The sequence below is a fragment of the Eretmochelys imbricata genome, chromosome 13, assembly GCF_965152235.1.
Source record: "Eretmochelys imbricata isolate rEreImb1 chromosome 13, rEreImb1.hap1, whole genome shotgun sequence".
Lineage (NCBI taxonomy): Eukaryota > Metazoa > Chordata > Testudines > Cheloniidae > Eretmochelys > Eretmochelys imbricata.
In genome coordinates, this window is record NC_135584.1 from 8,851,282 (window position 1) to 8,864,987 (window position 13,706).

The 13,706-nt window shown below is 44.1% G+C and overlaps 1 protein-coding gene across 2 annotated transcripts in view; it reads right to left on the bottom strand.

Annotated features, from left to right (window-relative positions):
- Positions 1-210: 210 nt before the first annotated feature.
- The window catches only part of CDH4 (cadherin 4), a 661,031-nt gene continuing 647,535 nt past the window's right edge, over positions 211-13,706 (bottom strand). For both annotated transcript variants that reach the window (XM_077831875.1, XM_077831874.1), the window contains 3 exons: positions 7,539-7,678; positions 2,052-2,216; positions 211-417 (listed from right to left, as the gene is read on the bottom strand). In XM_077831875.1, the coding sequence (XP_077688001.1) occupies positions 211-417; positions 2,052-2,216; positions 7,539-7,678 (512 nt within the window). The remainder of the gene's footprint in view (positions 418-2,051; positions 2,217-7,538; positions 7,679-13,706) is intronic.

Consider the following 13,706-nt stretch of genomic DNA (forward strand, 5'->3'; position numbering starts at 1 on the left):
CAAACCCATTAAAAAAACAAAAAGAAAAAAAAGAAAAAAAAGAAAAACCTCCTAAATCACTACTAAAAATAATACAGTCAGCAGGGGATATTAATTAAAAAAGCTGCCACTTCTGTACAGTTCTTGCTTCTTCATTGTCTCTTTTTTTTCCTGTTTTCGTCTTTTTTTAAAATGTTCTTCCTTTTTTTTAAATAAGAACATGAGGTCAGTTTAATCTTCCTCGCCTCCCCCATACATGTCCGCCAGTTTCTTGAACCTAGGCCCCCAGTCGTTAAGGTAGTCGTAATCCTGATCGCCGGAGCTTGAGGAGTTGAGGGAGCTGACAGAGCCTGCAGTAGATCCGCTCCCCTCGTAGTCGAAGACCAGCAGGGAATCGTACGGAGGGGCTGTAGGGTCATTATCTGCTGCTCTCAAGCCCTGGGATTACAAAGAAACTGTAGTAATAGATGCTGTTTGTTATGTTCAGGGTATACACAGAGAGAAGTTAGATAAAAACATAAATATGCTTCCTGGATGATTGTAATGTAACCCTACTTTATTTCTTAGAATTCAGAATGATAACACACAAGAACCCAAAACCAGAGAGAGACAAAGCAGGCTGCTCCATAAAAACTGAGAGACACAACTCACCCCACCTTACTCTAGGCTGTCTGTCTGCAGAACTGAGTGCTGCTCTCAGATCACACACTTCACTACAGAGCCCCTTTAGTCTGCAAGCAGGACCAGGAACACCACTTCCCCAAAATTCTTAAAGTGATACCTTGCAATTCTAACACTGTTCACTGTACCACACTGTTAAACTTAACAGAACTCTTCAGGGGCTGTGATAATGAGGACTGTAAGTACCTAGACAGACAGATTTAAACGGGAGTTCTGCATGTGGTGGCCTTGATCCAGCAAAACACTTAGGACCAGATTTTGTGCTACACCTGTACAAGGTGAGTCTCTGGCACATTTTGGAAAGCTCTCTGTTCTGGTTCACTTTGCACAGACCCTTTTATATGGCTGCAGTTGGGGCTAGGCTAGGGAAGAAGTCCTGGGATATGGATACAGATTTAATTCCAATCCAGTACAAGGGAAAAATAACATAATGGAAAGTACCTGATCTACAGCAAAAATTCCTTTTTATTAATCATTTCCAGAAACTTCAGTCAAGGTATGAGTGGGTGGAATTAGTTTTACTGGACTGAATAATAGTGGAAGTGTGTCTGCATGCAGAGGTGCGTAAACATCAGTGAAAAGAAGGGGAGAAAGAATTTAATGAGAAGAATAAGAAAAGACCCAGCAGAAACGGGTATAATGATAGAATTAAAGTGCTGCCACATTTATATTCTTGACATATGCAATGAATCATGTTTTGTCTCAGGGGAAATAACGCATTGATTGGTTCGCAAACACACAATCATTCATTTAAAAAATGACTGGCTAAATATTTAAAAAGAATTAAAAGTGCAGTAAAATTGCAATAATCTAACATGCTCTTCTCAGTTATGAGAAGCATTTCTCTGTTATGAAAAGGTTTTGGTGCCAAACAGAGCTTGTTGGAGATAGGGGCATATAAACCAATAGGGATCTGGGAGGCAGGAGCTCCTGATAGATTTTGTGGCTGTGAGCAAGTCATCTAACCCTTCTGCCACAGCTTCTCCAGCTGTAAAAACCCTCTCTTGGGCAGAACCAGGTGCTACTTTCATTTCAGGTAACTGCGAAAGTCCTAGGCACTGAAATGGGAGCAGGATTAGGGCACAGTTCTTTGAAGATGAAAAGCTACATGCTCAGTATTGCATTCTGGGTGAAATTAGAAACTAAACCTTGAGCTTCATTGTTGCATTTTGGCTCATTTTGATTTTAAAGCCTTGGCAGGGCCAAGTCCTGTTTCCATCACTTCCATTGACTTATGTCTGATTACTTGCCTGAGTAATGGGAGCAGAATTTTGGCCCATGGTGAGAACTGAAAATGTGTTGGTAAATTGTACTCCAAGCATTTTGTATCAGTGGCATTAGCTGACTGAACAAGCCTTGAGAAGTGACAGAGAAAGCCTAAAAGAACATACCTCATTAATAAAGTCACCAATGTCCCCAGGATGGGGAATTACTGGTCTTATAGGATACTGGGGTTCAGCACCAATGGGTCTCTCATCCACTCGTCTGACTCCGGGTGCCTTGTTCAGTACATGATCCATAGTCTCCGGCTGTTGAAGTTGGCTTAAATCATAATCCTGTAACAAATGGAGAGGCACAGAGTGAAACCTAGAGCTTTTCACTGAGATTTTTCAAGGAAGTCTACAACTACACTGGCATACAAATAACTTGATGGACCCAATCCTGTTTCAACTGAAGTCAATAGCAAAATTTCACCACCATATATATGGCATCTCTAGTTGTATTAATCTAATCTATAAATGACTCATGAAACTGACCCATATGTGCTCCATGAGACTAGCCCCGTTTAAAACAAATTTAACACCTAAGTTAAATCAAATACATTTCAACCACTGCGTATTTAACTTCAGTACCCTATATCTTTGTGATAACAACCTGGATTTATTGTACATGTGTGGCTGTGGATATATGTGCAACATTTTGATCAAATATGTCATTTACTGTAAGAAAATCAATATTGGTAGCTGTATTATTGCAATAATGTTTCTGTATTTTAAAAGATTAAAAACAAACTTGAATAGCATGTATGGATATAGATCTTTTGTAATGAATAGGTTCTTTTCCTATAGATCTATTACTGTAAAAATGAGAATAAGATTTTACCATGTAACAAGCACTAGGTAATATTTCAAAATCGTATCTGTAATGGTGTTTTGCTGCACTTTCTTTGCTGCTATTTTTAAAGAATTCTTCCTAAAACCACATTACTGTTGTCTGAAACCAGATTTTTCAGCTGGTTTGAATATTTATTACTTTGGATATGGGATGCTTAAATCTATAGGAGCAGTATTTATAAATAATATATTTGTGATATTAAAAACAAGAAAGAAGGAAGTGAAAGAAATGCTAATTATGGGGATTTTTGCATTGAATAAGAGCTTCACAAGCCTCGGACAAAGTTCTCGACTCAGATCATCTAGGTAGATCTTGACTATGAGAAGCTTCTTTCCCATGGATGACAGAGGGGGTTCTGTAAAAGCAGGGAGAGCAGACTACTGGAGTTGACTCTGGATTCTGTTAAATAGGCATGACTGAGTTCATAAGTCCAGTGTTTTGACATTAGTGCAGAACTGATGCCAATACTGTCTTACTGTTTCCTTGTATTCCCCTGTCTCTTATACTTAGATTGGAAATTCTTTGGGGCAAGGATTGTCTTTTTATTCTGTGTTTTTACATTACCTAGCACAATGTGGTCCTGGTTCATGACTGGGGATCTTAAGCACTACCATAATAGAAACCATAAAAATTTCTTTTACGATAAAAGTGATGTCAGAATAATGATATACCTAAAGGAAAATGAGATTCTAGGGCAGTTCTGTTTGCCCTTTGTATTACGGTGCCTGGCCATATTCACTTCTGGAATAAATGAGCTCAGTTCCATTGACTTTGTTAGAGTTGAATCCATTCACACCAACAGTTAATTTGACATTGTGGATCTGTATGTATGAAGGCACAAATGTGTTATGCAGCCCACATCAAACAAATGCTGATAAATCATTTATACCACCTCACAGCTTTATGTATTCTATATGGACAACAGATTTTAGAGAAGATCTATTTTAGAAATGGTTTAGAGAGTTTTTAATGGTACTATTTCTTGCATACTTCTACCTGAAAAGCCAGGACCTTAGTTGTGAGTGCAACTGTCCAGGGGCTGGAGAGAAGAAAACTAATACATTTCTAAAAGTCCCTAAAATAATCTGAGATCGGCAGGAACAAATGCATAAGCAATTTACAGCTGTACATTAGACGCATGATCTATGTACTATGATCATATTATACACACAGACATTGAAAATTCCACACACAGTATATATCAATATTTTCTTTTCATCTGTAACTCCTCCCTGTTCTACACAATACTGAAACTGGAGAAAAGCCTGTTGAGTGTCTTTGGGTTAAGTTTAGAGGCGAGAGCAACAAGGGTGATGTCATGTTGGGCATCTGCTATAGACCACCAGACCAGGAGGATGAGGTAGACGAGGCTTTCTTTGGACAATGAACAGAAATTTCCAGATCAGAGGCCCTGGTTCTCATGGGGGAGTTCAATCACCCTGACATCTGCTGGGAGAACAATACAGTAGTGCACGGGGACAACTTCCTGGTGCAAGTGCTGAAGGAACCAACCAGGGTCCATGCTCCTTTTGATCTGAGGCTCACAAATAGGGAAAAATTGGTAGGGGAAGTAGAAGTGGGTGGAAAGCTGGGCAGCAGTGAACATAAGATGGTTGAGTTCAGGATCCCGACAAAAGGAGGAAATGAGAGCAGCAGAATACGGACCCTGTTGGACTTCAGAAAGGCAGACTTTGACTCCCTCAGGCAACTGATGGGCAGGATCCCCTGGGAGGCTAATATGAGGGGGACGGGAGTCCAGGAGAGCTGGCTATATTTTAAAGAAGCCTTATTGAGGGCACAGGAACAAACCATCCCGATGTGCAGAAAGAATAGCAAATATGGCAGGTGACCAACTTGGCTTAACAGAGAAATCTTCAGTGAGCTTAAACACAAAAAGGAAGCTCACAAGAAGTGGAAACTTCGACAGAGGAGTATAAGAATATTGCTTGAGCATGCAGGGGTGTAATCAGGAAGGCCAAAGCACAATTGAAGTTGCAGCTAGCAAGGGATGTGAAGGGTAAGAAGAAGGGTTTCTACAGGTATGTTAGCAACAAGAAGAAGGTCCGGGAAAGAATGGGACCCTTAGTGAATGCGGGAGGCAACCTAGTGACAGATGATGAGGAAAAGGCTGAAGTACTCAATCCTTTTTTTGCCTCAGTCTTCACAGATAAGTTCAGCTCCCAGACTGCTGCACTGGGCAGCACTGTATGGGGAGGACGTGAGCAGCCCTCAGTGATGAAAGAACAGGTTAAAGACTGTTTAGAAAAGCTGGACATACACAAGACCATGGGGCTGGATGCAATGTATCCGAGGGTGCTGAGGGAGTTGGCTGATGTGATTGTAGAGCCATTGGCCATTATCTCTGAAAACTTGTGGTGACTGGGGGAGGTCCCGCACAATTGGAAAAAGGCAAATATAGTGCCCATATTTTAAGAAGGGAAGAAGGAGAATCCAGGGAACTACTTCGGACCAGTCAGCCTTACCTCAGTGCCTGGAAAAATCATGGAGCAGGTCCTCAAGGAAACCATTTTGAAATACTTGGAGGAGAGGAAGGTGAACGGGAATAGTCAACATGGTTTCACCAAGGGCAAGTCATGCCTGACCAACATGCACTGCTACAGGCGGGGGACTGACTGACCAAGCAGCAGTTCTGCAGAAAAGGACCTGGAGATTACAGTGGATGAGAAGCTGGATATGAATCAACAGTGTGTCCTTGTTGCTAAGAAGGCTAATGGCAAATTGGGCTGCATTAGTAGGAGCACTGCCAGCAGATGGAGGGAAGTGATTATTCCCCTCTATTTGGCACGGGTGAGGCCATATCTGGAGTACTGCATCCAGTTTTGGGCCCCCCACTACAGAAAGGATGTGGACAAACTGGAGAGAGTCCAGCAGAGGGCAACTAAAATGATTAGGGGGCTGGAGCACATGACTTATGCGGAGAGGCTGAGGGAACTGGGCTTATTTAGTCTGCAGAAGAGAAGAGTGAGGGGGGATTTGATAGCAGCCTTCAACTACCTGAAGGGGGGGTTCCAAAGAGGATGGAGCTAGGCCAGGGGTGGGCAAACTTTTTGGCCTGAGGGCTGCATCGGGTTTCTGAAATTGTATGGAGGGCTGGTTAGGGGAGGCTTGGCCTCCCCAAACAGTCAGGCATGGCCTGGCCCTCCCCATCTGGTCCCCCCCCTGCTTCTTGCCCCCTGATGGCCTCCCCGGGACCCTGCCCCATCCACCCCCTGCTCTCAGTCCCCTGACCACCCCCGGATCGCCCACCCCTAACTGCTGCCCGCTGCCCCATCCGACTCCTCCTCTCCTTCCTGACTGCCCCCCTGGGACCGCTGCCCCCATTCAACCCCCCTGTTCCTCGCCCTCTGACTGCCCCAACCGCTATCCAGCCCCTAACCACCCACCGAACTCCCCTGCCCTCTATCCCCCCCTGCTTCCTGTCCCCTGCCCCCTTACCACACTGCCTGGAGCACCGGTGGCTTGCAGCGCGGCTGCACCAGGACAAGCAGCTGCACCGCGGAGCACAGAGCACTGGGTCAGGCCGGGTTCCGCAGCCACGCCGCCCAGAGCATTGCACCAGCAGCGAGGTAAGATTGAGGGGGAGGGGGAACAGCAGGGGAGGGGCCCGGGGTGAGCCTCCCGGGCCAGGAGCTCAGGGGCCGGGCAGGATGGTCCTGTGGGCCAGATGTGGCCCGCGGGCTATAGTTTGCCCACCTCTGAGCTAGGCTGTTCTCAGTGGTGGCAGATGACCGAACAAGCAGCAATGGTCTTAAGTTGCAATGGGGGAGGTCTAGGTTGGATATTAGGGAAAACTATTTCATTAGGAGGGTGGTGAAACACTGGAATGGGTTATCTCCATCCGTAGAGGTTTTTAAGGCCCAGCTTGACAAAGCCCTGGCTGGTATGATTTAGTTGGGGTTGGTCCTGCTTTGAGCAGGGGGTTGGACTAGATGACCTCCTGAGGTCTCTTCCAACCCTAATCTTCTATGATTCTATGAACACACCACACCATTCCCATTTACACACATGGCTTAACTGCGAAGCAAAGCTTTGTCATTATCAGCTTTGCAATGGAAAAGAAAATCCCCGAACCTACTTAGACATTTCTTACAAATTAAGGCCAGAAATTAAGAGAAATGAAAGGCACATTAGAGACTATTAAGGAAATACAGAAAATGCCCAAGGCTCAAGCAAACCCTGGGGCCCTGGGACCCAGGGGAGGGTGGTAGCTGCGATCTGATTTTATGCAGGCATCTAAAAGGAAAATACACAATTTTAATTATTAAAATAACAGAAATATTGTTTATATGTTAGTGTCAATATGTTGGTTTATCAAATTTTCCCCAGCAGATAGGCTTATGTGGATAAATGCTACACCTGTCCCACGTCACTGTCCAACATGCCTGGAAATGTCCCATCCATGGTGCATTGTCCCAGCTACATACAATGGACCAAGCTGCTTCTTATATATGCTCGTGCAACACCACTGAAGCCAACAGAGTTGCACAGGCATAAATGAGGAAAGAACTTGAACCTGTGCATATAAATCAATGACCCCCCAACCCCCAGAATAAACTGTAACTTCTAGTACACCTCTGTATCAGCTAATGTAAATCTCGTGGCTACACGCTGGCCAGGATGAGCCTGGCAGCCACTGCTTATCTAAAATATCAAACTTGAGAGCAGAATGAAGATTGTGAGGTTTGTAAGATGCAGAGAAACAACTCTGGGTGACCCCAGGCTGAGTGTTCAGCTCTCCTCACCTGGTCTTCCTCTCCACCTCCCTCTTCATCGTATTTCAGAATATTGTCCCTCACATCATCTTCAGGGTCGATCAGAAGTTGCTTCGTATGCCTCTCCTTTTCCCTGCGTTTCATCCACACCACAAACAGCAAGACCATGGCTGCAACAATGAATGACAGGAGCCAGAGTAGTGAGATTTCACATAGCACACGGACAAACTGCATCGGTTGAAAGGAGCATGTTAAAACACCCTAACCTCTCCCCTCCCCCGCTTCCCTAACAAAGAGCTACATCCTGATTTATTCACCCAGAAGCAGCAGAGGTATGTACCATCTCTGTGCTATTAGTTCCATTTTGTTAAGGCTACATTTATAGCAGTGTTAGCGGTTAATGCTGTGGTAAATAGAGCTGGGGGCACGGCTGACTTTTGGGTTTACTGGTAGTTCCAAAAAATGGAAAAGAAAAATCATTATGGGCGGAACAGAAACCCAAACTTTTCAGCATATTTTGTTAATCAAAAATATCAGAAAAATTATATTCCTGGTTGAATGAAATTATTCATTTCAGGTATTTTAAATAAAACCAAAGCAAATGAAGGGCTAAATTCACAAGGTGCAAACCCCTTTTACTCAATAGCCCAGTGGCTAGGGCTTTCTCCTGAGATGTGGGACAGTCAGTTTCAGATGCCCACTCTAGAACAAGGGCTGGAACTCAGGTTTCTCCCTTCCCAGGTGAGTGCCCCAAACAGGCTATAGACGGATATCTTCCAGGCTGTCCTGTTGAAGCTGCTCCACTTTGTATAAGTAATTAAATATCCAGAGGAGCAGGGACTGGCCCCAGGGTCTCCCCCACTCCCCTCACCATAAGTGCCCTCACCGCTGTGTGATAGCATCATTCTTATTCTCTTTCTCTGGCGCTATGACCATTGAAGAATTTTATACAAAATGGAACAGCTTCAGCAAGCCGCCAAAATCAGCACAACAAATGTCACCCAATACCTCAATTGCTAGAATCCTCTGAATGTTTCAAGGTGTAATTTTTAACCAAACAAGCCTGGAATAAATTGCAAATGCAGTAACTTTTAGCATGGATTACAAATCCCAATATGATTGAGGAAGAACATTTACATTCTACTAGTAAGCTTCATGCAATTCTTACCTGTTATTGCATGTTAAGAATATAAAAGGGATGGGGAGGTGTAGATTCCCCCAAAAGCTCTTTGCTACCCATATTCCTTTAAGCATGTTGATTGAGGCCAAGGCTGAAAGGAGCCACATGCATAATCCAAAAGAAAATGAACAGAAAATGGGAGAACAGTAGTGTTCTCCAAGCATTTATTCTAAAATGCAAGTGACTGCAAGAACTGAAGGATGAAGGAACAAGGAAAGGGGCATCAAGATGTTAAGAAGCAACCAAGCCACAGTCTAATGCCGAGCACTTTCACGAGTGGGTGATTTTCAGTGGCAGAACAATAATGCCCTTTGAGTTTATAAGACGACACTGCTGTGATCTTTCTTCCCCCTTAATGATCTGCAATTTACTCAGAAGGGATGTAATGGGGTGGATAACTTTAGTCCACATAATTCAATTTGGACTCATTCTCACTCTTTTTATGTGGGGGTGGAGGGGGAAGGGGGCTTTCTATATTTCCAAAATCACATTAACTAAAGCATTCAGATATGCTTTTTGGTGCCTGCTTGGAGAATGGTTCTAAGGATCTTTCAAATCCTTTCAGGGAGTGGTGCTGGGTTTCACAGCACAAGGGAGTGCAAGACCAAGTCTGGTAACACAGAGCTAAGTTCTTGAGGTATCAGTTTTTATATACCAGGCTCAGGGCTGGCCCACAACGTTTTGGCACCTGAGGCGGGGAGCTCAAATGACGCCCCCATGCCTCCTCACTTGGGCCAAAACATTGAAAGATCTCAATTCTGCCTTCTTCCTGTTCTACTCCTCTCATGGTACTGCTCTGCTACCTACCCTAAAGGAGAACTAACAAATTAAAATGCCTTGTTCAAAAATTTTAAGTAACACTTAACTTTCAAATGCCTGAACAGCAAATGTAACTTTTCTTGTCTGCATAGTAAACACCCATTTTTTCATGTTCTGTGTGTATATAAATCTCCTCACTGTATTTTCCACTGAATGCATCCAATGAAGTGAGCTGTAGCTCACGAAAGCTTATGCTCAAATAAAGTGGTTAGTCTCTAAGGTGCCACAAGTCCTCCTTTTCTTTTTGCGAATACAGACTAACACGGCTGCTACTCTGAAACCTGTCATAGTAAACACTGGCATTTTTATCTGTTTGAATAATCAAAGTGGTGCTTTCCATGCCTTCTTGGTTGCAAAGATTTGCTTCCTGAAGGTCCACAGTCTGGGCCAGGTCATGCCGTTGAGATGGTTGCAAGGCTGACCAGCCTCTCCTGTGTCATTGTGAAACGTAGCTGTAATTTTATTAACTTCAGGTTGGAGAAGCTGCTTTCTCCACTGGCAACTGTTACAGGAAGTGTTAGAAGTATGCGCAGAGAAACAAAAGCATTTGGAAAGAGGGTGGTCATCTTATTTGTGCACGTATATTCCAGAACAGCCTTTGGAGTTGATCCTGCTGAAATGTATCTTGAAAGGGCTTTCAGTTCATCACCTAAATCACTCGCATCAATAGCGCGCATGTCATCATGTGTCAACACTGTCTCTAGTGCCCTGCATTGCTGGTGTAGGTCTTCTTCAGATATAGTGAGGAGTTTGGAAATATCATACAACATCCCAAATATACTGCTGTGTTCCTTGAGTTGCATGAAAAGTTCTTCAACAGACTGTATTGCACCATCTAGCACCTGGTTAAAGAAGTCAACTTCTGTGCATCTAGAGCAGAGAGAATACATGCACCAGGAGCAGACACAATTTTCTACACTCTGGGTCTTAGTGGTGCCCCCCCACAGTCTGGTACCTAAGGCGGCCGCCTCAGTTTGCCTCATGGTAAGGCCAGCCCTGGCCAGGTTGTAGTTAATCTCCCTGGTTCAGATGCTACAGTGACATAGGTAGGTAAATCATTCTTAAATCACAGGAAGATGTTTGCCACTTAAACAGCGTTACACAAACACGATGCTAGCTTCCAAGCTCTGTAACCTTGTTCTTCAAAGCCCCATCTCCCAGGGGCTGAACTTTCCAAAAAGGCTAACAGAGTGAGACACATTAGCAGCAGTAAGGACTCTCCCAGGTCTCCACTAACACTAGGTAATGCAACTCTCTTGTTGTTAGCTTTAAAAAAATTTCATCGTTATTCTAGTTTTTACTTGAATAATTGATATACAGATGAGAAAAGAACAATCAGATTATGGCTCTGTCGCATTATTTTCACTACGAAAAAATGTGTTTTTAACTGGTGATAGCTAATGTGCTAACTAGTATGCGGTAAAATCCTAGTGAAGACAAGGCAGCTTGTAGTTTTAACATGAGTTAGCAGACTCAGATACACCCTAGGGTCCCTATAGTCTTTGCCTCACCCGGCTAACTCATATTAAAATCACAGATCACCTTGTCATCACTAAGATTTTACCTCATGTTCTTCCTACATATTAGCTAACTCGCCTTAAGAACACATCTTTTTCCCAAGTGAAGAGACACCTGCAGGGAGAATGCAGGGTTTTCAAATTCTGTTTGGAGGCTCTAGCTCTCCCCGGGGAATTTAGCTGAACAATGGGAATGAACATTTCATATTTTGCTGTGTCTCGCTGTGGTTTTTAAAACATTTTTGCTCCTTGTCTCCTCATGGTGTCTCAGCATCACTTCCCTGAACACAAGAGGGAAAATGAGACAAACTTGGGCTGTGCAGACTCCAAGGGACTTGCAATCAAGGTGAGATATCCGATGTCCTTTCATCTAAAGTGGTTAGGAAGCTTGGAGTTCTTCCTCCTTCTTTTCTTCTGAGTGCTACAGTATTTATACCGAACAAGAATTCACTGAAGTGAATAGAGGAGGACTGGACAACTAATTACTGCCATTGTGTGCCAACGGGCTGCCATCCCTGCCTGCTAGCTAACAGAACTGTTTTCAGATCATTCTGCATTTCTTTACAGCGTATCCTAGATCTATTCTGGAGTGAAAGAAAAATTTGAAAAAAAAGGTAACTCTTATCTCTCATGTAAAACCTCTTGACTATTTAGCAGATGACTCAAGTCCTTTTCTTGTCATTTTTTTTCCAGTCTCTCACAACAAGCTTCCTGCCTGGCACGCAAAGAAAATATTATAATGGTAGCAGGTTTTTTTTTTTTTAATGCTACTTTTCCATTGAGTTTTTGGAAAAACGGTGCCATTAATGCCTTTACAGCTACCTTGAAAAAAAGACCTCGAAGTGTCAATAGCAGACGTCATGCGTTCTCTCTCTCTCTCAGTCCTTTTATTCACCCGACAGAATGGGAAGCAGTATTACTGCTGTTAGATCCATTTTAACTCTGCATGTAGTTTTTCTTGAAATCTATTGTCTTCACCCTTCACAATTTTTTATTGCATAGTTCTTTCCTCAGGTGTGTTATCCTGGCAGCTAATATGTCAGGTATGAAGGAAAAAAAAACATTGCACCAAGGTAAAAGAAAGAAACTTTCTACCACTTGCAACCACAGCTACAACGAGTCCTGTGGCACCTTATAGACTAACAGACGTATTGGAGCATAAGCTTTCGTGGGTGAATACCCACTTCATCGGATTCACCCACGAAAGCTTATGCTCCAATACGTCTGTTAGTCTATAAGGTGCCACAGAACTCTTTGCCGCTTTTACAGATCCAGACTAACACGGCTACCCTTCTGATACTTGAAACCACAGCTAGTGTATCCTATTCAGCTAGACAGTGGAGAATTTAGAGTTAGTGGGGTCCTGTGCGCAGCTTCATTTTCAGCCCCCCACCCCCTCGGGACCCAGCCAAGAAAAGAACATTCTCTTGTAGTAATGGGAAGTAAATGAAAATAAAGTGAGGTATCTGGATTGGGGCAGGGGGTTGGGGTACTAGAGGGGTGTGTGGAGGGCAGGCTCTGGGAGGAAGTTTAGGAGCAGAATGCAGGCTCTGGACTGGGGCAGGGGGTTGGGGTACGGGAGAGGGGCAGGGGGGCGGTGCTTATCTCGGGTGACCTGACTCCCAAAGCAAAGGGCACAGAGGCTCCTCTGGCAGCGGCTCCTAGGCGGGGTGGGCTGGGGCGGTCTCTGTGTGCCGCTGCCCGCGGGCACCGCCCCTGCAGGCGCAGCCCCCACAGCCAATGGGAGCTGTGGAGTCCGCAGGAACATGCTGGCCGCTTCCGGGAGTGAAGTGGCGTTGAGGAAGGAAGGGAGGCAGAGTGGGCAGGGACCTGCCTTAGCCCTGCTGCTGGCACATCTCTGTACACCCCTTGGAGGGAGGGGGGCAGCGGATCTCCATGCACTGCCTGGGACAGGGGCAGCGCATGGAGCCGCCTCCCTCCTCCTCCTGCCCCGCCCCCACCAGGGGCATACAGAGACATGCCAGCAGCTGGCTGCTTCTGGGAGCAGTGTGGGACCACCGGCCATGGCATGCAGGATATTTGTCCTGTATTTTGGGGGCCCCCCACATCATTGGGTGCCCTGTGCCACCGCACAGTTTTGTTCATGGTAAATCCGCTCCTGCACCTAGTGTATCCTATTGCTTGGTCTGCCTTATAAAGCCTGACCTGTCTGACTCCAGAATGGAATTACGGAGCAAAAAATTCACATGTGCCTTTTCCCACACCATCGTTCAGAGGCCACAGTGTAAAATATATCTTTAAAAATAAAAAGGTGAGACAGTAGGACAATGTAACTGAAAAGCTCTTCTCATCACAAATTACATTTTTCATCCTTGATAGAGGCCTTTGCAGCTCTTGAACATTAAAGAAGTCAATTAGAATGACAATGAATGTAAAAATAAGCTTTTGTAATAAAAACCATAATTTAAAATGGGCTAATGTATCTGACAATGAAAAAGGAATATCTTAAATCAAGTGTCTGTCAGCTGAAGTTAATTTTAGTCAATAGAATTTTCAAGTGTTTAAATCACACTTTCGAGCTGGATTTATACAAGAGGCAGCAAAAGGAAGCCTTGTGGTCTGTTGCTTCTGTTACTTCTGTTTTACAAAGTTTTACTATGCTCTCATTCTTTTCTATAAAAAGGAGTACTTGTGGCACCTTAGAGACTAACACTAAAGGCC